Source organism: Canis lupus, chromosome 33, assembly GCF_048164855.1.
Source record: "Canis lupus baileyi chromosome 33, mCanLup2.hap1, whole genome shotgun sequence".
NCBI classification, from domain to species: domain Eukaryota; kingdom Metazoa; phylum Chordata; class Mammalia; order Carnivora; family Canidae; genus Canis; species Canis lupus.
The window spans coordinates 11,767,345-11,791,925 of record NC_132870.1 but is presented as its reverse complement, the minus strand read 5'-3'; the positions used below and the strand labels follow the sequence as shown (position 1 = coordinate 11,791,925).

The window sequence follows — 24,581 nt, the reverse complement described above, 5'->3', positions numbered from 1 at the left end:
GAAGATTATTTCTGAGTTAAAAGCAGTCAAAACCCAGCAGAATCAGAAAAAACAAAACAAAATTTTAAAGCCCCGCCCACCAGCAGATTCAGGAAAAGCTCTTTATTGACTTCCCCCTCAAATGTCTAAAAATAATTTAGTTAGAGGACCTGCTTCAGGAAGAGAGCTATCACCATAGGACACTACTATAATATGAATTAGGCATGGTAGACGCAGAGGAACCTAGCAAGGTGCTTTGGATCAAAGTCCTCTTAGTCTCACTGTTTCTGAGTAGCCCGGCAAACATTTGTTTATCCAACATTTACTATTTTTCATCTTCCTGTAAATTGCATGCCTTCGCTCTGAAGTCCAGGCCTCTACCCTTCTCCTTAGTTTAGAATGACATATATACCTCATTTTGCCTGTCTTTGGAATTTTCATATCTGTATGCATTCCTCGTAGTTCAAAATTCAATTTGATATTCTCCTGTTCATCTGCCTCATGTCATTTTGATTCCTAGTCCAACTAAAAGGACTTTGAAAGGGAGAATAAATTCTCCCTCCCCAGCACAACCACAATAGCATTATTCATTATTCCCATACATTCTAACCTAAAAGATTTTAAATAACTGGAAGCTAAATAACTATTTATGTAGTTAATTATTATTATGTAGTTATTATTATTATGCAGCATCTTAAATACATAAAAAAATTTTTAAAACCTACCCTAGTTTATGTTGTATATTGTCTTAAGCATTTAGTGGTTTACATTGTTCACACTGATTGCATAATTGCTATATTTTCACCTTGAGAGTATATAAACGTAACTATCAAAGAACGGGCAGGTAGGAGGAAAGTCTTATATAGTACAGAAGTAAAATTCCCTTCAAAAAAGGAATCCCAGGAGTGCAGGGTAGAAAATTTAAAAAAAAAGGAATCCCATATTTAAAGTAATATAATAGAAATTATACTTAAAAACAGATGAAAGTTAAACTATAATCTGGTTTGCATTGGTACTCACAGAAAAATATATGTAAAGTTCTTCAGTGTCATCAGCTTCATTATCTAGAATTTCTTGCAAATTCCTAATGAAAATTTTCATTTAAAAAGTTGTATTTAATTTAAAATTAAAAAATAAAGTTATATTTATTGATCTTCTAAAATTTCAAAAGTAATAAATGTTCAATGGAAAAAATCTTGAACAATATAGAAATGTATAAAATGCCACATAAATGTCCTCTCCTTACCTTCTTGCTCCCTCTTCCTAGAGTTTACCTCTTTTTACAGTTTGGTTGGGCCCCTGCTAACACAGACACTGCTCTGTCTTAATGGAAATTACAGAAAGGAGCCCCTTCCTGTAGACCAGTGATTCCCAGTCAGTGGTGATTTTGTTCCCTAGAGGACAGTTTGGCAAAATCTGGAGATTTTGGTGGTTACAATTAGGGGAAGGTCGCTACAGGAATCTAGTGGGTAGCAACCCCATAAGCTGTTAAACATCCTATAATGCCAGATCAGCCTTCCACAATAAAGAATGATCTAGCCAAAAATGTCAGTGTTGCTAAGGTTGAAAAATCCTGTTTTCTAAACAGGGCATACAGTATAAATCTAGGCAGTTTATTTTTACACTAATAGTACTTGACAAGAGAATCCTTTTTCCCAATCTGCCAACTCTGTATTTTATTTTATTTTTTATTTTTATTTTTTTAAGATTTTATTTATTTATTCAGGAGAAATACAGAGAGAGAGGCAGAGACACAGGCAGAGGGAGAAGCAGGCTCCCTCCCTGCAGGCAGCCCTATGTGGAACTCGATCCTGGACCCCGGGATCACGCCCTGGGCTGAAGGCAGACGCTCAACCGCTGAGCCACCCAGGCATCCCCCAACTCTGTATTTTATGAAAAACTTTAACATTTGTCAGTCTGTAAACAGAAAATGGACATCTCATTCCCATTTATATTTCCTCAATTACTAGTAAAGTTGAACATATTTTCATTTTTTGATTGGCCATATGTATGTACACTCAGCCATATATATTTCTGTGTGATGGCACATATGTATACATACATATATTTATATTTATACATCAGCAATACTAATCCTTTGTCTATCATATATGTTGCCAGTATTTTCCTCACAGGATATAGTTTGCCTTCTAACTTAGAACAAGTAGTTTTCAATACTTAAAAAATAAAGATGATATGCTGATATATTTAAATACATTAAATGACAAAATATGATTTATTAAATATAGCAAGTATGATTCTTATTAAAAATATTGTGTACCCAAAAAAATATATATATATATACACATATGTATTGTGTACCATTTCCGGGGTTCCTGTTGGCTCAGTGGTTAAGCATCCTACTCTTAATTTTTGGCTCAGGTCATGACCTCAGGTTTTGAGCCCTGTGTTGAGCTCCAGACTGTGTGGATCTGCTTGAGATTTTCTTTCTCCCTCTCCTCCTGCCCACTCGTGCTCTCTGTCTCTCTCTTTCTGTAAATGAATAAAATCTTAAAAAAAAAAAGGGGGTCCCTGGGTGGCTCAGCAGTTTGGCGCCTGCCTTTGGCCCAGGGTGCGATCCTGGAGTCCCGGGATCGAGTCCCACGTCAGGCTCCCGGCATGGAGCCTGCTTCTCCCTCCTCCTGTGTCTCTGCCTCTCTCTCTCTACGTCTATCATAAATAAATAAATCTTTAAAAAATATTTTAAAAAAAATCTTAAAAAAAAAAAGAATATCATGTACTGTTTCCATCTAGATAAATTGAAGATAGTACACCAGAGGTCTGTTGTAGGTTGAAAATCAAAAGAGCATTTGGCTTTTCTTTTTGATGGCGTACTTTATTATTATTATTTTTAAAGATTTTATTTATTTATTCATGGTTGACATAGAAAGAGAGAGAGAGGGGCAGAGACACAGGCAGAGGTAGAAGCAGGCTCCATGCAGGGAGCCCCACGTGGGACTCAATCCCGGGACTCCAGGATCATGCCCTGGGCCAAAGGCAGGCACTAAACCGCTGAGCCACCCAGGAATCCCCAGATGGCGTACTTTATTTTAAGTCAGGCTAAAATTCACATTCATCAAAAGAGTATACATTTATTGAAATTGAAGACCTTATCACTTTGTGTATGTGTGTGATTAACATCAGTTCCTGAAAAACTGAGACTTAACTATAGTTCTGGAAAAATATTACTTACTTCCCCAAAAGAGGACTGAGTTCTTTTAAATCTTGAAATGATGGCTTTTGGTCCAGAAGTTTCTTAAACAGAGCCAGTGGGAAAGGAAGATTGGCAGGATTTAAGTTGTATAGTGAGAGTCCACACAGTATCCCAAAAAGGAAATATCTTTTCTTCTTAAATTTAGACTGGAAAAGGAGAAGAAAAAAAAAATCCCTAACGTATTAGAAGTAATAAATAATGCAAGAGGATAATTAGTAAAAATTAGTTTTGGTTCTCTTTTCTAGAAGTCACAAATTAGAAACAAAATGGTTCAGGAAAATAAAGTTTGAGGTTCTTACACAGGCTTTAATACAATTTAAATTTCTTCCACAAGTTAAAATACAAAGGAACAGTTCAGAATATTAAGTGAATGGATTTATTTTTTGTTACTGACAGCATATCTGGAATATGAAAAAATAGGCTCAGATAGCCTTTAAGCCAAGGTTTTCATTATTTAATTTTATAGTCTTTGCCTTCAAATTCATGTAGAAAAAAAGACACCACAGAGGGAAGAGTGCACTTTATCTACACTTTCATTGTGCATCAGGCATGTCACTAGTGTCAGATGAGTGTGTCCCTTTGGTGATACTGCCCTCAGCCTAGCTGTGCTGACAGAGACAAGCATATGGGTCAGGGAAGGTGTTGGAAGGAAGAAGGAAAGAGTCCTAGTGAAATCGGCTTCACTCGTCTCTCTGCACTTTGTTTGTAGTCTCACATGAGAGAAAACACTGGCCACATCTTGCTAGGCCACCACTACAGCATAGCCAAGAGACCGCTGGCCTAAAATGCTAAATGCGTTTTAAACATTTATCCTCACAATTACTGTAAGAAGTTACTAGGGCAAGTAGATTGAGGCTATTAATTAAGTGGCGCAGTCATTCACCTGCTAACAGCAAGGCTGGCACTGGAATAGAAATCTTGGAATTTATATAAATTCCAGGAAATTCAAACTTCTCTATAACGACAGAAATCAGATCAGTGGTTGCATGGGCATGGATGGAAGGAGTGTGGAGGGTGGGATTAGAAAGGTTTATGAGGGGCAGCCTGGGTGGCTCAGCGGTTTAGCCCCACCTTCAGCCCTAGGAGTGATCCTAGAGACCTGGGATCAAGTCCCACGTCAGGCTCCCTGCATGAAGCCTGCTTCTCCCTCTGCCTGTGTCTCTGCCTCTCTCTTTCTGTGTCTCTCATGAATAAATAAATAAAATCCTTAAAAAAAAAAAAAAGAAAGAAAGAAAGAAAGGGGTATGAGGAAATTTGGTGGAATGATGAATATGTTCACTATATATTTTGATTGTGGTGATAATTTCATGGGTATATGTGTATATCAGAACTTACCAAAATGGACACCTGATATGTACTTCATTGTATCTCAACTATACTTCATAAAAGACGTTTAAAAGTTTAATATGCATAGAAGCACCTGGGAATCTTATAAAATTCACACACTGATCTGGGGTGGGACCTGAGATTCTGCTTTTCTAATAGCTCCCAAGTGATGCTGGAGCTCATGCTCTGTGGACCATATTTTGAGGAGTAAGGCTCTCTATGTGACCTAATTTTACATTATTATTATGGTTTTCATGTTGCAGTATATGGTATACATTTTTCTGTTCTGAAAAACTGTAAAAAAATAAAAGACTTACCTTCGCAGGAAACCACATGTAGGAACCCTCTTCAGGATACATGAACATCCCATATTCTATATTGGTCATCTCTTCAAATATACTGTAGAAGAACTCGGATTTTACCCCATATCCTATAGATCGAATTTCTTTAATAAATTCAACCTGAAAAATAAATAAATAAATAAATAAATAAATAAATAAATAAATAAATAAATAAATTCAACCTGAGGAAAGAGAACGCATAGGATCAGATTTAAAATATGATGCTTTGATCTTTGTGGAAAAGTTTCAAAATTTCTATAATCATCAGAATTCCTGGAATCCCATATCCCTTCAAGACCATACCTCACTGCAATCTGCTCTCCCTAAATTTCCTGCTGAGCAAGGGATGCCCTGAACCTATTCATTGTCAGATTATCGTGTGTGAGTCCTTTACACTGCCACATGACCCAAGTAAAGGGGGATTCTGGCAAGACAGCATTACCGGTGATGTTGACCAGAGGCTTGAGCCACATTTTGATGTGCTTCAGATCCCTGGTCCTTCTGTCTCATTGTCTGTAAAATCATTCAGATTTTACAACTTTGGCTCCAAACAACAACTATTTGGTTTCTCCTGCCTCTCTCCCCGCATTAGAACTTCTGATAAATTACCCTCCCAGTCCCCCTGGGTTTTAGCATCTCTGAAGGAACTGCCCATTGCCCTCGTGTGGGAAGCCATTATGGACTGTCCTTTTCTTTTTCTTTTTTCAGTTCTATTATTATTTACTTTTTAAATTTTATTTTACTTTTTTCAAGATTTTATTAAGTAAACAGCCAACATGGGGCTTTAAACTCACAACTCTGAGATCAAGAGTTGCATGCTTTACCAATTGACTGTGTCAGCCAGGTACCCCTTATTTACTTTTTAAAATATTTTTGAAAAAATTAATTTTTTTACATTTTCAATTTAAACACTATTCACACTGAATGTGTATGGCAGCTTAACCTACCCAAATATGAAGTTTGAGAAGCCAAAACTGTTCTAACTTTGTTAAAAATTATGCTGTAGGAACTGTCCTCCTCTAAAATTGACCTTCGGTCTTTGTGGCCAATACTATCCCAAATTTCCTCCTACCTCTCTAATTACTTTTCTATTTCCTTTCCTGGCCAATTTCTCTTTGTCTTTTTATTTTTATTTATTTATTTTTAAAGATCTTATTTTTATTTATTATTTTTGAGAGAGCACACAGGGAGGGAGGGGCAGAGGGAGAGAGAGAAAGAGTTCTAAGCAGACTCCCTGCTGAGTGTGAGCTCCATGCAGGGCTCAACCCCACAACCCTGAGATCTCATGACCTGAGCCAAAATCAAGAGTTAGACACTTAACCAACTGAGCTACTCAGGTACCCTACTTTTTATGTTCTTTTTTTTTTTTTTTTTAAAGAACCTTTATTTATTCATTCATGAGAGACACACACAGAGAGAGAGAGAGAGAGAGAGAGAGGCAGAGACACAGGCAGAGGGAGAAGCAGGCTCCATGCAGGGAGCCTGATGTGGGACTCGATCCGGGGTCTCCAGGATCAGGCCCTGGGCCAAAGGCGGCGCTAAACCGCTGAGCCACCTGGGCTGCCCTACTTTTTATGTTCTTAATGTAAGCATCACTAAACTCCACTAAATGTTCTCTTTCTCCTTTCTTAGCCTGAAAGATCTTATCTCTGCCACTGATTAACTGACTCCTTGGCCACAGACCATCATCTCATTTCCAAGGGCTCATCTTACATTCAATCCATATATCCCAATAAGAGATTAAGCTCATTTCCAGTTTTCTAATTTCTGCTTACATACACTGGCAAGTCTGCCTTCACTGTGGTCAAGACCCACACATAACTGGCCTTGACAACCTTGCCTTGTTCAGAGTCTATTTTTTTTTATTGGATCTACCTTGAAGTTAACCTTCCTTCCTCTTTGTCATCTCCTGTGGGCAGAATAATTTTCTATTATTTCCTCATAAAGAAGATTTAAAAGAAAGTAGATACAGAAGGAGATACACAACTACAAAGTCTGGCTTATAAAATAGTTTCTGTGTTTCCCACTTAGTCCCCAGGTGTCTGAGCCCTAAACTCTAAGTTCTGGTTTCTTCTCTGAGAACCTAAGTCTTCCTTTCATGGCTGATACTAGGAAAATCCACTCCTTTCTGGACAGAGTCCAGCTTTTACATAAAGAATTACTCATTATTCTATGGCCTCAATAGAACAAATGATCTGAGATAAACACAGTAAAAACCCTACAGGTACCCACAAAGAATGAAGTGAAAGATGACTAGAATTAGAACCAATATAGTAGATAGTCTATGACTAAAACTAGAGCCAAAATATAGGAAAAGTATCTGTTCTATCTGCTCTTGTTGATTGAATTAATAGCCCAAATGCTTTACCCTCCTTGATCCATGTCTGTTGCATGTGACTTTGCAGTTTCTCCTATTAAAGAGGCTGAGTATATTTCATCAGCCCTTGACTTGGGTTCAGACACATAAGTTGGTTTGACTAAAGCAATGTTAATTGTGTGATTGGACTTGCTATCTTACACCTCTCGCACTGCTTGCTGGTCCCAGGAAGATGAAAAGCACAAGAAGCAGAACCAAACTGCCCCAGCCTACCTTAATCTAGCCTAGACCAGCCAGTTCCTAGCCAACACCCAAACATGTAAACAAGTGCAGACAAAAATCTACAAATCTACCTAAATGAATTTAATCGAAATTAGCAGATCCTTAGCTGAATATCAGATGTCTATAATAAATTATTGGCATTTTAAGTCATTAAGCTTTGGGATGATTCATTATGTAGCAGTTTTGTAGGCCATGGTAATGAATAGCTTACACATAATTCCAATATTTAATTAAACATCCCGTAGCTTTTCTCTAAAAGGAAGTAAGGAATTACTATTTTTTTACTTATTAAGTATTCTCTTTGCCCAGCGTGGAGCTTGATCTCAAAACCTCAAGGTCAAGAGTCATATGCTCTTCCAACTGAGCCAGCCAGGCACCCTAGAATTCTGAAAACGTTTCAGCTGATAACTATAGATGCAAAGGCAGGCTCTTCCTTTGCTATGTTATACAAATGTTCCCCTTTCACATTAGTAAAAATGTCCAAAGAGACTTTTACTGTACCATGAATGCTTTATGGAGGTCAGTGTCTTCAGCTTGGCTTAACTGACGCAGAGCATCTTCAACTAGGTGACGTCGTCTGACTCTAAGTGTAAATGGATGGAGTTCGTTGTATGGAATCACTTGCCCCCAAGGCAGGTATTCTTTCTGCTTTAAGTCCAAAAAAAGGAAATATTTTAGGAATCTCATAGGAAAACTAGGAAGTGTTTAATATTTCAAATAAATGGAATCTGCATAGCATATACTTATCCCTCCTATTGCTATATATACTCAGATTGTAATTATTTAAGAAAAAAGGGCATCATATCTACATTACACTATGGAGGATAAAGAGATCACAGGATGTGTGAAACCATGGCATCTAGAAATATACAGGGGGTTAGTCACCATGGAGGTACAGCTAAGTAATTACAAGCTATCTTACTTACAGTAAACGTGATCCTTAAAGGCAATATAGTGGTATTCAATATGCTGAGACATTAATCTACCATCAGTATTTTTTAAGATTTTATTTACTTATTTATGAGAGACTCAGAGAGAGAGCCAGAGACATAGGCAGAGGGAGAAGCAGGCTCCTTAAGAGGATTCTGATGCAGGACTCCATCCCAGGACCCCAGGATCACGACCTGAGCCAAAGGCAGCTACTCAACCTCTGAGCCACCCAGGCATCCCTACCATCAGTCTTAAGAAGCAGAGTTTTAGTACCATAATCCTCAAGAATATAAGAGCAGTTTAGGAGTTCAAGAATGATGTTAAATTAGGGAAAATATCAGAGGAAAGACTTGCTCAGAGAAGATATACTCTTGTTCACTTAACTGTGGTCCATCTACCTGATTTGTAGCAGAGGTCCCAGAAAATATGCTGCCTGCAGCCTTACTTTTTACCTGTTCTCAGTCACCTTACACAGTACTTCCATTTAGCTCTTTTGAATTCTCAGCATTTCCTTACCACTCTAGTCTGGATCTTATTTCTGCTGAACTCCCCTGGATTAAAAATCTAGTGTTGGACTTGTCCTTGCTTTGAACTTTAACACTCATCTAGGGCTCTTGCTACATCCTAAGGGCAAAAAGTAGTATTAGGAATCATAAACCAGGGATCCCTGAGTGGCGCAGTGGTTTGGCGCCTGCCTTTGGCCCAGGGCGCGATCCTGGAGATCCGGGATCGAATCCCACGTCGGGCTCCCGGTGCATGGAGCCTGCTTCTCCCTCTGCCTGTGTCTCTGCCTCTCTCTCTCTCACTGTGTGCCTATCATAAATAAATAAAAATTAAAAAAAAAAAAAGGAATCATAAACCAATGTAGCTCTTTATAGGCCTGTCCCGCAAATCATGACAGCAAGACCGGTGGATAATAGCTATCCAATTCCAGGTTTCCAGGCTGAGTGCGGTTGCCCATAGCAGCACTTTACAAGCATCTCAGAAAGGCGGGCATGTGATTCCAGGCTTGGAAAAGCCTGCCCCAGACCTCTGCCACTACTTTATACTAAGAAATTATGTGATGCCACTAGATTTCTTGGCTTTATCTTGAAGACGTTTATTGTAAAGAAGTTCCAGGTTTGTAGGGAGATGGAACAAGTGCCATTTCTGGTCCTTCCTGATTGTAGATCATCTCCTCTTATAGCCCAGGAGTCTGTAGCTCTGGGACACTTCAGCAATACTGACTCCTGAGCTACATGACCCATGGCTCAGAGTGACAGGGAGTGGCCAGCAATATCCTCCAATGACTATAGCAGGGAGAGGTATATATGGCTGCAGTAGCCCCCAACCTTCATTCACCTAACCAAGAATTAGACAAGAAACCTGCATTTTATCTTATTTTCCAGTTCCTCTACTCTCATTCTCTATGTATTGGTTTCCCTTTTCTACATTTATGCATGTGAATTGATAATATAGCTTGGAGTTCACAATTTTGACTATGTCTATCATCTCTCCTTTGGAGGTTAGGGTTGTGGAGTCTCCTTTTTAAATTTTACTCATGGCAACCACAACAAAGAGTTTTCTTCTACTCAAACTTTTCCTAATGCTTCATGATATGCAATCTGCCTGGCTCGACTATACACATAGCCCTCACTAACCCCTCACTAAGAGTAGGTCCGTTACACAGAACATTGCTGGAAAAGAAAGTGCCACAGAGGGAAGAACTTGTTTAAAGGAAACATAATTTTCTCCCATTACCAGGATGTGAGGAAAATTTAAAAAGAGGTGGCTGGAAAACAAAAGAAGACCTGTCGCATTCAAATCTTGTAAACATGTTGATGACAGACACTAATAATAGTAACTAGAGAGAGAGTCTTTATCTGTGGAATGCTTTTAGCAGGATGTACCTTGTCCATCTACATTGCTTAATATAAATAAACCTGGAATTTATGGATTTATGGGGCATGGGTCATTGGGGAATATCACATAAGCTGTATAATTAATAGAGTATCACGGAAATGTTTTATAATTGGAGTGGCTCCTTTTGTGAATGTGATGTCCCAGACTTCTCCACGTTTCACCTGATGGCCTGTATCCTTTAAATTATTAATAAAAGTAATGGGTATGACTTCTGATTCCTGTGAGTCTTTAAAGTATAAATAGATAGGAACCTTTTCTGAGGAATAACCTAACAGGCCTCAGCAATCAAAATGTGTTTGGAGGGACGCCTGTGTGGCTCAGCGGTTGAGCTGTGTCTTTGGCTCAGGGTGTGATCCTGGAGTCCCAGGATCGAGTCCCTCATCAGGCTCTCTGAATGGAGCCTGCTTCTCCTCTTTCTTCCTATGTCTCTTCCTTTCTCTGTGTGTCTTTCATGAATAAATAAATAAAATCTTAAAAAAAAAACACACAAAAAAAACATGTTTGGAAAATCTTTAGTATAACGTCTGGGAGTGGGGTGACCACTCAAATACTTAACTAACGCTGATGGAGATAAAAGAGACAAAATAGCATGTAAATGTTATGTAGGAATATTACAACTACCAGAAAAGAAGCAGAAGGAAGAGAGTAAATGGAAAACAGAATAAACTCACAGATTGACTCATAGGTATTATCTGGGAATAAAAAAATATCTGAAGGAGACTGCCTATCAAGCTCCAAGCTCTTCAGCAGATATGAAATCCAAACACTAAGATCACAGTAGTAGCTAAAACTGGATAGAGGAGAGGGAAGGGAGAGAGAAAGAGCAGTTACTAGATCATTTCAGTATTTGCTCATAGAAGGAAAACAGTGGATATTATCTAAAGAAAGTGAGGACTCAGACATTATATAATAATGAGAAAAGCAAATTAAAATTAAACTGAAATATCATGATTAACCTCTCGAATTGGAATAGAGTACAAAGCTTGATAATAGCCTGCACGAATTCAAGTGTGTACATTGATGGTAGTAACATAAATTAGTATGACCTCTATGTACAATGATTTGGCAACATTTAATAATTAAAGAATTATATTTTCTTATATGAATATAGCCAAATGGCCTGGTGGATGAGGAAAAGTTCTTTACAGAATTCAGCTAATAACTTTGGAAGGAATGATACGATTAAAAATAACACCATTTTGCAAACTTCAACCAAAGCGATGGATAAAATTATTAAATAAAATGTTGATGGTAAATATTATAATAAAGAATCATGTGGTCACCACCTGAACCCACTGATGAATCTCAGCATGAATAAAAGTAAAACAACCCGAAACAATGCATTGAAGTATAGAGAGGTGAAAGAAAATTGAGCCTAGGAATCCCATTAAAATACTTCAGCTAGGGCAGGCCAGATGGCTTGGTGGTTTAGCACCGCCTTCAGCCCAGGGCGTGATCCTGGAGACCTGGGATCAAGTCCCACGTCGGGCTTCCTGCATGGAGCCTGCTTCTCCCTCTGCCTGTGTCTCTGCCTCTCTCTCTCTCTCTCTCTCTCTGTCTCTCATGAATAAATAAATAAAATATTTTTAAAATTAATTAATTAATTAATTAACAAACAAATAAAATACTTCAGCTAAAATAGTAACAATCTCAAAACCAACAAAAGTGATAAATGGGGAAAGTGTGGCAAAATGTTGATGATAAATGGAACTTTGTGATGGGGGCTCATTACACATTATCTCTATTTTGTATATGTTTGTAACTTTGGATAATGAAAAAAAAGAAACAATAGAACATACATACCAGTATTTTCAAATGGGACTCAGCTTGTAATAATTGAATTTTGGATAACAAAGTAAAAATAAATGGAAAATCACTGAAAATAATGGGACTGGAGTTTTCTGCAGGTATCTAAAAAAATAAGAGGTAACAGTTTTAATAATTCAAAGGAAAAAAAACTTAATTCTTTTGCCTTATCACTTTAGATTGTTTCCCTCTATACTTTTTGGAATCTGTTTTTAAGAATTCAAATTACCGAGGAAAACTTTCTAAGAAAATGCATTTGTTTTCTGAGTGAAATATGTTTAAGTTTTCAGTGATCATCTAATTTAGCAATTCAGCATTATACTGAAGAAATTTTCAAATCTTGATTTATAAACAAGACACCTGCAAAGCTAATTAATGCATCCTCCTATAAAGTATGAAAATTTTCAGAAATAAAAATGTTAGTCTTACCAGGTTGTTATCCATAAACAGTCTTCTTTCTGCATAAAAATTCAACAAATTAGAGAGTTCATTTATGTTGAAAGTATTTTCTGGTAGTTGACAGTTAGCTGTGTTTACCTTAAAGAAAACATGACTTGTGAATTTTATTTTCTATTAATAAATGATTTAATCTATTATATATATGGCTATTATATAATTAGAACAGAGCTCTATAAACCCAATGCATTTGTCATTGATAAAATAGAGTCCTATAAAACTTGCAGTTTTTGATCTATAATTTATCCATTTTTCATAAATACCGTAAAAGATAACAGATGTTGGCAGTAGAGATTAGTAAACCAATTCTTAGGGCACAGGTTTACTGGAAACAATTTCTTTCTTTTCTTTCTTTTTTTTTTTTTTAAGATTTTATTAATTTGGGCAGCCTGGGTGGCTTAGCAATTTAGCACCACCTTCAGCCCCAGGGCATGATCCTGGAGACCCAGGATAGAGTCCCATGTCAGGCTCTCTGCATGGAGCCTGCTTCTCCGTCTGCCTGTGTCTCTTCCTGTCTCTCTCTCTCATGAATAAATAAATAAAATTTTAAAATTTTTTCTTAATTTATTTGAGAGAGAGAGAGTGAGAGGGAAAACATAAGTGTAGGGGGAAGAGGCAGAGGAAGAAGCAGTTTCCCCACTGAGCAGGGAGCCTGATGCAGGGCTCAATCCTGAGACTCCAGGATCATGACCTGAGCAAAGGCAGACGCTTAACTAACTCAGCCACCCATGCTTAACCAACTGAGCCACCCAGGCACCCTCTGGAAACAATTTCTAGGTTTTGGGAATAAAAGCACTGTAAAAATCCAAGGTACTTTTGAAAAATTTAGCCCTTTCTCCATTAATTAATGAATATTAATTTAGCACACACTATTTGTCAGGTGTGGAACAAAACATAAGCTAAAAATTGTCCTTGCTGACACACAAGTTACTGTCTGGTAATAGTAGTTGGCAAAATCTTTCTTAAATCCAAACAGTAGGGATCCCTGGGTGGCGCAGCGGTTTGGCACCTGCCTTTGGCCCAGGGCGCGATCCTGGAGACCCGGGATTGAATCCCACATCGGGCTCCCGGTGCATGAAGCCTGCTTCTCCCTCTGCCTGTGTCTCTGCCTCTCTCTCTCTCTCTCTCTGTGACTATCATAAATAAATAAAAATTTAAAAAAAATCCAAACAGTAAATATTTGTGCTTCAGATAATACAATCTCTGGTGCAACTATTCAACCCTGCCATTTTGAAACATAAAACAGCGTTAGACAATAGGTAAACAAGTGAGAGTGGATGTGTTCCAGTAAAACTTTAACAAAAACACAAGGCTGACCATGGGTATAGATTACCAACCCATGACCCAGAGTCTAATAGGTAAAAACAAGTAATCAGGCATGAAAGGTATTTTCTGATTGGGGAAGGACTTCAGGGGTTCAAGGCTTCCCAGAGGAAGCAATTACAGAAAATCAACAACCTAAATAAGCCTTTATCACATCAAATTAATCCAAAAGATACAAGGCAGGAAATAAAGAAACTAAGAATATAAATTAAGGAAATAAAGAACATGTACAGGGGAGAGAAGATCAACAAACAAAAAGGTTGGTTCTTTAAAAAAAAAAAAAAGGCAAAGAGGGCAGCCCCGGTGGTTTAGCAGTTTAGCGCCGTCTTCAACCCAGGGTGTGATCCTGAAGACCCGGGATCCAGTCCCATGTCAGGCTCCCTGCATGGGGCCTGCTTCTCCCTCTGCCTGTCTCTTTCTCTCTCTCTCTCTCTCTCTCTCTCTCTCTCTCTGTCTCTAATAAAAAATTTTTAAAAAAATCTTTAAAAAAAAAAAGGCAAAGAACCATTATAAGGAATGAAAAATGGGATAAACCTACAAGTTTTGATGTATGCTTTTTCTTAATGAAAGAAGTACATTACAAAACATCTTCAGGGGCATCTGAGTGGCTCAGTGGTTGAGTGCCTGCCTTTGGCTCGGGTCGTGATCCCGGGAGCCTGGGATCGAGTCCCATATCGGGCTCCCACAGGGAGCCTGGTTCTCCCTCTGCCTATGTCTCTTCCTCTCCCTCTGTGTCTCTCATGAATAAATAAATAAAATCTTAGAAAAAAAACCCTTCAGCTCTCATAAAATTTCTCACTTTTAAAATTTCCAATTTTTTTCTGCCAAACATTTTTCTTTTATACATTACTTTAAAAAAATGTCTGACTTCTCATGATTCTTTGTCTTCAACTGGCCATTCACAATAGCATCAGATGAAATGCTTAGAAAAAATTTAACCAAGGATGTGAAAGACCTGAACACAGAAAACAATAAAACTTTTTTTAAAAGGTTTGTTTGTTTGTTTATTTATTTATTTATTTATTGAGAGAACATGAGTGTGGAGATGAGAAGAGGGACAGAGAGAATCTCAAGCAGACTCCCTGCTGAGTATGGAGCCTGATGTAGGGCTTGATCTCAAGATCCTGACATCATGACCTGAGCCAAAATTAAGAGTTGGACACTCAACCAGCTGAGCCACTCAGGCACCTTGAAAACTGTAAGAATTGGGGATCCCTGGGTGGCTCAGCAGTTTGGCGCCTGCCTTTGGCTCAGGCCGTGATCCTGGAGACTGGGGATCGAGTCCCACATCAGGCCTCCGGCATGGAGCCTGCTTCTCCGTCTGCCTGTGTCTCTGCCTCTCTTTCTCTGTCTTTCATGAATAAATAAATAAAATCTTAAAAAAAAAAAAACTGTAAGACTTTGGTGAAAGAAATTGAAGAAAATACAAATAAATGGAAAGATACCCTGTGTTCATAGATCAGAACTAGTATTATTAAAAATGTCCATAGCACCGCACCTATCTATAGCCTAAATGCAAGCCCTCTCCAAATTCCAAAGGCATTTTTCACAGATACAGGAAAAGCAATCCTAAAATTTGTATGGAACGACTAGACTCTGAATAACCAAAGCAATCCTGAGAAAGAAGAACAAAGCTGGAGGGCTCACAATTCCAGATTTACAACAATACTATAAAACTATAGTAATCAAAATGGTATGGTACTAGAATAAAAATAGACACATAGACCAATGGAACAGAATCAAGAGACCAAAAATAAACCTTTACCCTATCAACTAACATTTGACAAAGAACCCAAGAATACTTAATGGGGAAAGGACAGTCTCTTCGCAAAATGTTGGGACAACTGGATGACCGTTTGCTTAAGAATGAAATTGGAACCATATCATATACCACTCAGAAAATTTAACCTGAAATGGATTAAAAACTTATACATAAGGGCAGCCCTGGTGGCGCAGTGGTTTAGCGCCGCCTGCAGCCCGGGGTGTGATCCTGGAGACCCAGGATTGAGTCCCACGTCGGGCTCCCTGCATGGAGCCTGCTTCTCCCTCTGCTTGTGTCTCTGCCTCTCTCTCAATCTGAATAAATAAATAAATAAATCTTAAAAAAAGAAACTTATACATAAGACCTAAAACTGTAAAATTAAAAGAAAACAGGGGAAAACCTCCTTGACATTGGTCTTGGCAATGACTTTTTTCGATATGACAACCAAAGCAGAAGCAACAAAAGTAAGTAAGTGGGACTACTAAAAACTAAACTAAACTACAAAGTTTCTGCAGGCAAAAGAAATAATAAAATGAAAATGCAACCAATGAAATGGGAGAAAATATTTGCAAATCATATATTAGATAAGGAATTAATATCTAAAATATATAAAGAACACATGCCACTGAGCAAACAAAACAAAACAAAACAAAGCATCTGATTTAAAAATGGGCAGAGGAACTGAATAGATGTTTTTCCACAGAAGACATATAGATAGCCAACAGGTACATGAAAATTACTTAACATCCCTGATCATCAAGGAAATGCAACCCAAAGCTACACAATGAGATATCCCCTCGTACTTATTAAAATCACTGTCATCAGAAAGACAAGAGGTACGTGTTGGCAAGGTTGTAAAGAAAAGGGAACCCTTTACACTGCAGGCAGGGATATTAATTAGTGCAGCCACTATGGAAAACAGTGTGGATATTCCTCAAAACATTAAAAATAGAACTACCATATGATCCAGCAATCCCACTTCTGGGTATATTAAAAAAATATTCATCTGAATAAATATATTCATTTCAAAGGAAATAAAATCATTGTCTCAACAGGATATCTGCACCCCCATGTTTAATGTGGCATTTTTTACAAAATCCAAGACAGTAAAACAACTTCATTCATTTATCCTGGATGGATGAGTGGATGAAGAAGATGTATATATACATTAAATATTATTCAGCCATAAGAAAGAAGGAAATCCTGCCATTTGTGACAACATGGGGGGATCTGGAGGACATTATTTTAAGTGAAATAAGTCAGAGAAAGAAATATAGGTATTTATGAGCTGAACTCAGAAAGTGGAAACAGAAAGTGGAATGGCAGTTGTCAGGGGGTGGAGGAAATGGGAAGATTTTGATCAAAGGCTACAAACTTCCAGTTATAAAATGAATAAATATTTTAAATAAGTATATCAAAGCAATATGTTGTACACCTTGAACTCTCACAATGTTATATGTCAGTTATGTCTCAATAAAGCTAGGTAAAAAGAAATATACTACTTTAGAAATATTGGTGCATTAGTCCTTCTGAAAAACACTAACTTTTATACATAATATTTTCTCTTGTTGGGATTGATATTTTGTGATGAATTTTTTTTTATTGTCATATAGCAATTTATATTTATAAAATCATCTTATATTAGCTAATTATTTTTAATTGAACAATACCAATTTAATTCTGCTCTTTTATTTAAAGTATTCTGGCTCCTCCCTATCTCCCATAATCATTAGGTTTATTAGTAGCCTAACTTTAAGTTACTTCTAAATTACTACCTTTAAATTACTTCTAAATTATGTTAATACTCTACTGAAAGTGCTGAATCATTCTCATTTTTGAGTATTTGAGCATCTAATATATATAATATGTAATATAGACTATATAAACTATATAATAGTGTAAAATATGTAATATATAAAACATGTAATGTATGACTAGAGTCTAGCCAATAAGCAAAACAAGCAAAATTTTGAATTGCAAAGGACTGAATAAAACATTTTCTATTTTTGAAACAAAACAAAAGAAGACTCCATTTTGCAAAGACCTAAGGGATTTAATTGAGTAAAATGGTATATATATCTCTTCACTTTACCTTATGCACTTCTTTCATCATTCCTAGAAGAGCTTTAAGATTGCAGTGACTCTGATTGGTTTGAGTCCTGTGATAGAACTGAGAGATGATGGCAGTTTTAAGCATCTGGACCAGTGTGTTGAGAGAAGATTCTTGCAAAGATGCCCAACACTGTTCTGAGGGGTATAAAATCACTAGGATAAACATGCATCCTCCAAAAAAATCCCCTAGTTTCTACTGGGTTCTTTAATGTATGAAATAGATAATAGTTTCCATTTCTGATGGCAAAACTCATAAAATATCTTAGGATATCATCCTAGACATTTATTACTCACAGATGTGAAAAAAAAGTGTTTTTCCCTGATTAAGTATCATTGGAATTAAAAGTACAAATTTAGGGCAGTCCAGGTGGTTCAGTGGTTTAGTGCTTGCTGCCTTCAGCCCAGGGCCTGATCCTGAAGAACTGGGATCGAGTCCCACGTCAGGCTCCCTGCATGGAGCCTGCTTTTCCCTCTGCCTGTGTCTCTGCCTCTCTTGCTCTCTCTCTCTCTCTCTCTCTCTCTCTGTGTCTCTCATGAATAAATAAATAAAATCTTTAAAAATAAATAAATATTCAAATTTAGGATTCTTAGAAATTTGCTAATAGCTTATATTAATATTTGACTACTAGATTTCATGATTTTTGAACTGAAAATTCTAGAGAGTATCTAAAAATCTGAAAGCACACATAAGAATATATACACACACGTACACACATATAATGTCACCAAGGACATTTTTGATCTGAAAAAATGCAATATTACCTATGTTTTCAGACATTATGAACTGTTGGTATATATGGATATATTTTTTAATTAACTCATTAACAATATAATATTACTTATCTCCAACTTGGATTTTTGTATCTTAATTCTCAGAAAACAAACCTATCAAATTTTAAAATAGCTAATATAATTAAAATACTATGACCCAGATGCAGGAAAGACAGATATATATCTTAGAGATTCCATAAAAGGACTCAAATAAATACACATGATACTCGAGTATATGATAAAGGTGGCACTGCGTATTGATGGGAATGAGACATCATTGAATAAATGTGTAGGGACAACTGAAAATTGATTCAGAAAAATTGTAATCAAGATAAGCTCCATATGGATTAAAGGATCTTTTTTTTAAAGATTTATTTACTTGACACAGAGAGAGAGAGAGAGCACAAGCAGGGGTAGCGTCAGGCAGAGGGAGAGGGAGAAGCAGGCTCCCCATGGAGCAGGAGGCACCAAAGCGGGGCTTGATCTCAGGACCCCAGAATCATGACCTGAGCCAAAGGCAGACACTTAACAAACTGAGCCACCCAGGCACCTCATGGATCAAAGATTTGAACATAAAAATGAAATAAAAATTCTAGTACGAACAGGCTTCCTGGCTACCTCAGTAGAGCATGTTACTCTTGATCTCAGGGTCATGAGTTCAAGCCCCATGATGGGCATTGAGCCTTCTTTAAAAAGAAAAGGGGGATACCTGGCTGGCTCAATTGGAAGAGCATGTGACTCTTGATTTTGGGGTTGTGAGTTCAAGCCCCATATCAGGTATAGATTACCTAAATAAGTAAAACTAAAAAAAAATTCTAATAGTAGTATGGGAATTTTTATTTTTTTAATTTCAGAGTAGACTTTTTGGAGTACGATCTAAACATAGAAACCATAAAAGAAAATGTTCATATACTAGACTTCATAAAAATGTTATAAAGAAACAAACGTTTTTGTTGGTTTTGGTTTTTTTTAAAGATTTATTTATTTATTTGAGAGAGAGAGAGAGAGAGTGCATGCCAGCAGGGAGACAGGCAAAGGAAGAGGGAAAGAATCCCAATCAGACTCCTTGCTGAGCATGAAGCCTGGCACAGAGCTTGATCTCAGAACCCTGAGATCATGACCCAAACCAAAACCAAGAGTCAGACATTCAACTGACTGAGCCACCTTTGTACCCCTTCATAAAAATGTTTTAAGGTAATTGTGCATTCAAAAATACCACAAAGTGGGATCCCCAGATGGCTCAGTGGTTGAGCACCTGCCTTCAGCCCAGGGCATGATCCTGGAGACCCGAGATCGAGTCCCACATCGGGCTCCCTGCATGGAGCCTGCTTCTCCCTCTGCCTGTGTCTCTGCCTCTCTCTCTCTCTCTGTGTGTGTCTCTCATGAATAAATAAATAAAATCTAAAAAAAAAAAAAATACCACAAAGGAAAAAAAACAGAGAAAAAGGATTTATAACTCATTTTTAAAAGATTTTCTTTATTTGAGACAGAGAGAATGAGCAAAGGGAGGGGCAGAAGGAAAAACAGATTCCCTGCTGTGCACTGAACCTGACACAGGGCTTGATCCCAGGATCCTGAGACCATGACCCGAACCAAAGGCAGACACTTAACTAACTGAGCCACCCAGGTACCCCAGATTTGTAACTCATATTATTGATAAAGAATTAATTGGCTTCATCGTTTAAAAGCTCCTAAATAAAAAAGAAAAACACTAACCACACATGGGAAAATGGGTTTATAAGGAAAAACTGATAGTTCTCAGAATATGATATACAATGGAATTGAGATACAGAAAAACCAGCACAATCTTATTCATAATGAGAAAATTAAAATTGATATTAAGAGATTCTTTTCTTGGGATCCCTGGGTGGCGCAGCGGTTTGGCGCCTGCCTTTGGCCCAGGGCGCGATCCTGGAGACCCAGGATCAAATCCCACATCGGGCTCCCGGTGCATGGAGCCTGCCTCTCCCTCTGCCTGTGTCTCTGCCTCTCTCTCTCTCTGTGTGACTATCATAAATAAATAAAAATTAAAAAAAAAAAGAGATTCTTTTCTTAATGGCAAATACCAAAGTTTGATAATACTGTAGAAAAATGTGTGGGCTGATGTTGTCATATTTGTTGATGAAGTGTAAACTGGTACATCCTCTGTCAGGGCTATCATTTTGCACTGCATGCAATTTACTTAGACTACCACGTGAATGGTAACCACTTAAAGTTGTGTCATTTGCCAAAATTTCTCAAAATTTTAAATGCACATATAATTTGATCCAGTAATTGTGCTTTCTGGAATTTTCCTTGTCTGTGTAAATTTATACACATATAAAGAAATGCCTGTTAACACTATTATAGTAGCAAAAATTTAGAGACAGCTACTTATAGTATATCCTCCCGATAGAATACTAATAAGCCATTAAATAGAACCAGGCAGTTCCTATAATAGAACAAACATATCTTTATGATATACCACTGAGTGGGAAAAAACAAGGTATCAAAAAATGTGAATGGTGTGCTACCATTAAAAAAAGAAAATATATTTCTCTATTTTTTTAATACATATCTTTCAAAGTTTACACACAAAAAACTATTTTCTATAACTGCTTTCTGGGAGAGGGACTGAGTGGCTTATATTTCACTGTATATACCCTTTGTACCTTTTTAAGCTTTGGAGCTTGAACATTAGCTTAAAATTGTAAAAGGACATCCCATAATATTGAATAAAATAAGAACACAAAATTTAACATTTGCTTTTCATCACTGATTTGTTGGGGAGGAAAATTTTCCACTATCCTTCAAGTTTCTTTTAGCTGGTCTAAGAATTGAATTGATATGAGACAGATTACAGAAAATCAAATTTAATTTTGTATGTGTGAGGGCTCTGTAAGTGTATGAGGCCCACAGGCAGTCTGGCAATTGAGGCTTATATGCCATGCAGAGTTAAGGAGAGGAGGGTAGGAGTCTGAGTCTTCAAAAAGAAGGAAGACACTTCACAGGAAGATGAAAAAGAGTAAATGTTTGGTAAACAAATGTTTGCTGGGCCATTCAGAAACAATGGATACATAGAGAAATTTTAACAGACTTTGCTAATCTCCTCCCTGTCTACCGTACCTAGTTCATATTATATTATAGGTACCCTTGGTGATAGCTCCCTTCTTGGAGCAAGTCTTATATCTTAATTCTTTTAGGCAGTTAGAGGGAAAGTCAGAGTTTCTTCCTGAGCCTTCTGTTTCTTTTTTTTTTTTTTTTTCTGAGCCTTCTGTTTCTTAAAAATAGTCTAGAAAAATCCACATGCTAAAGAGACATATTTTGGAGTGGCAAATTTTGCTTCCCTGAAGGTGAAAATACTTCAAGTTTTAAAACAGGAACAAGAAGTTTTATTTAAGTTTATTTATCTTGACTGGATTCTCTATGGTCATTAAACCCTGATATCAAAGCCATGTCCAAGTCTAAGAGTTACACATGCTTTGTGTAATAATGATTATAATAATATTATGTTAATCTTTTCAAACATTCACATACCACATATCCAAACATATGTGTATTTTTAAATCCTCTATCCAAAATTTGCTCCAGCTTTTACTTTAGTGATTCTTTATTGAGAGTACAGATAAAGTGATAAAAGTAATCAAACTTACTCAGGATCTTTGAAGATTGGTCTCTCATTTTACAAACAGCTTCTGCAAATGGAACCACCAGATCCATCCAGTTCCTAGGATCATGCATCACTGGACATTCTGGGAGCAGAAGGAAAACTAATAATGCTTCTCGGTGTAAAGAACAACATGGAAGAGCTCTGAGTAGATTATCCTTGAGACATGTAGTTATCTGCAGTTGAAAGGATCAGGGAAGGCCCAGCATATATTAGATACAGACTATAGTGAAAACCAAGCTATGGGCCTAGGGGTTTTGTTCCACAGTTTTCCAATGGAATAATCATTAGTTTTCCTCAAACTTATTGTTCAAACTCCATCACTCCTTGCATCCCAAATGCCCCTAAAGTATTATGTGAGAGCCATCCTCCCTATTTTATATTGGGGTGCATGAAGGAAATAAAGTGAAATCATATGTGCACGTACATACTGTGTGAATCATGGAGGTCACTCAATTAGATACTGACAGATGAAGGATCCGTACCCAGATCTATCTGACTTAAAATCTAACATGGCAGAGATAATGCCATATGTTCACCTCACCAATCCTGTTTCAATTTCAAGATGGCATTTCCAGCCTATCCTGCAGTTACGTGGGGCCATATGACTGAATTCTGGCTAACAGTATATGGGTGAAGGTGATATATATCACTTCCAGGCATGACCCCTGAAACCTCTCATGGAACCTTCTATACTCTTTCCTTATCCACCAACCAAATACAAGAGATCTGGAGGATTTCATGGCCCCAGTGCTTAGGATTCCAGACAGAAGGAGCCCAAATCACTCCTCAGTGAACCTGTACAGAGGTGGGAAGTTTAGCAGAATATGCCATTCTGGCATGAGGATTATTTTGAGCTGAAGGCAAATGAGAAAAAGCAGATAAATAAAAACTTAAAAAAAAAAATTTTTCCTTACTCCCTACAGCCCATTGACAAATCTTTTTTTTTTTTTTAATTTTTATTTTATTTTATTCATGATAGGCACACAGTGAGAGAGAGAGGCAGAGACATAGGCAGAGGGAGAAGCAGGCTCCATGCAGGGAGCCTGACGTGGGATTCGATCCTGGGTCTCCAGGATTGCGCCCTGGGCCAAAGGCAGGCGCCAAACTGCTGCTCCACCCAGGGATCCCCATTGATAAATCTTTAAAACAGGCAGAGTGACCTTCCTCTAGGGACTCAATTGCCTTGATGTTAATACTTTGCTAAGGGCAAAAGACAATCTTAGGCCAACCCTCAGGATCCTGTAAATCTACTTTTAATATATAAAAATTGCTTTAGAAATTTCCTTTATCTCTAAACCCCCCAAAATACATGTTGGCAGATACGTGTTGGCAGTCTTCCCCAAGCATATGACCCACTGATACACATCTGGAGGGTCTCATGACTAAGATTCTATTAGATGCTAATAAATGACCTTTTCCTAACAATAGCTAGCTTCCTAAAGGACTGAAAACCTTGCTTCCAAATTCCTTAGAGACTTAACGCTCTCCCTAACCCCCTCCCAACTTGAAAGTATATGATGGGCCACTCCTTAGAACCCCAGTGCCACTCTTTCTGCCCATGGGTTCTGTCCCTGTGCTTTAATAAAACCACCTTTTTTGCACCAAAGACAGCTCAAAAATTCTTTCTTGGCCATTGGCTTCAAACCCTAACATCTTTTCCCACATCAACATCTACTATTCTTTTTCATCTTGAAACTAAAAATTTCATATCTACTACATGTTAAAGAACACTCCCCTTTTCCCTTCAAAATGTAAGGACCTCAAATGGTATAAAGATGACTTTAGGGGCACCTGGGTGGCTTAGTCAATTAAGGATCTACCTTTGGCTCAGGTCTTGATCTCAGGGTCCTGGGATTGAGCCCCTGTGTCAGGCTCCCTGCTCAGCAGAGAGTCTGCTTCTCCTGGTCCTTCTGCCCCTCATGCCCTCCCCCTGCTCATGTTCTCTCTCTGGCAAATAAAATCTTAAAAAAAAAAAAAAATGACTTTAAACCAAAGGCATGTGTGATACAGCTGACACAGAAAGAAGCCTTCAGATCTTCCCTTATCTGACTAAAGGCAGGGCCTTCCAAGAGTGAGGCAGCCATAAATCCCCCTGGAGGGCAAATTTCACTGCCAGGAAAAGATCAGCCACTTGCCCTTGGATGAGAAATCGTGTAAACAAACATTAGCACAAGCCATCATACCTTCCATTTGGCCTCCGTACAGCCTATGTGTCTCCCTAAAAAGTCTATTTATTTTCTCTTGGAAACCTCTTCTCTTCCATTCCCTTTTCCCTATTAATTGGTATAGAAGCCCTCGACCCAGGATGCCTGGGGCTCAGTGGTTGGGCGTCTGCCTTTGGCTCAGGGCGTGATCCTGGTCTGGGGATCCAGTCCCACATCAGGCTCCCTGTGAGAGGCTGCTTCTCCCTC

The 24,581-nt window shown here is 37.8% G+C and overlaps 1 protein-coding gene across 3 annotated transcripts in view; it reads right to left on the bottom strand.

The window, feature by feature from the left end:
* HERC6 (HECT and RLD domain containing E3 ubiquitin protein ligase family member 6) overlaps positions 1 to 24,581 on the bottom strand; it is a 55,602-nt gene that overhangs the window by 4,320 nt on the left and 26,701 nt on the right. Inside the window, exons 12-19 of one of the 3 annotated variants that reach the window (XM_072810671.1) lie at positions 22,154 to 22,343; positions 17,731 to 17,885; positions 12,527 to 12,634; positions 12,095 to 12,202; positions 7,961 to 8,107; positions 4,837 to 4,980; positions 3,173 to 3,339; positions 1,000 to 1,063 (exon numbers count right to left, since the gene is read on the bottom strand). In XM_072810671.1, coding sequence (XP_072666772.1) covers positions 1,000 to 1,063; positions 3,173 to 3,339; positions 4,837 to 4,980; positions 7,961 to 8,107; positions 12,095 to 12,202; positions 12,527 to 12,634; positions 17,731 to 17,885; positions 22,154 to 22,343 — 1,083 coding nt within the window. The remainder of the gene's footprint in view (positions 1 to 999; positions 1,064 to 3,172; positions 3,340 to 4,836; positions 4,981 to 7,960; positions 8,108 to 12,094; positions 12,203 to 12,526; positions 12,635 to 17,730; positions 17,886 to 22,153; positions 22,344 to 24,581) is intronic. The other 2 variants (XM_072810672.1, XM_072810673.1) reach the window with 2 other exon arrangements.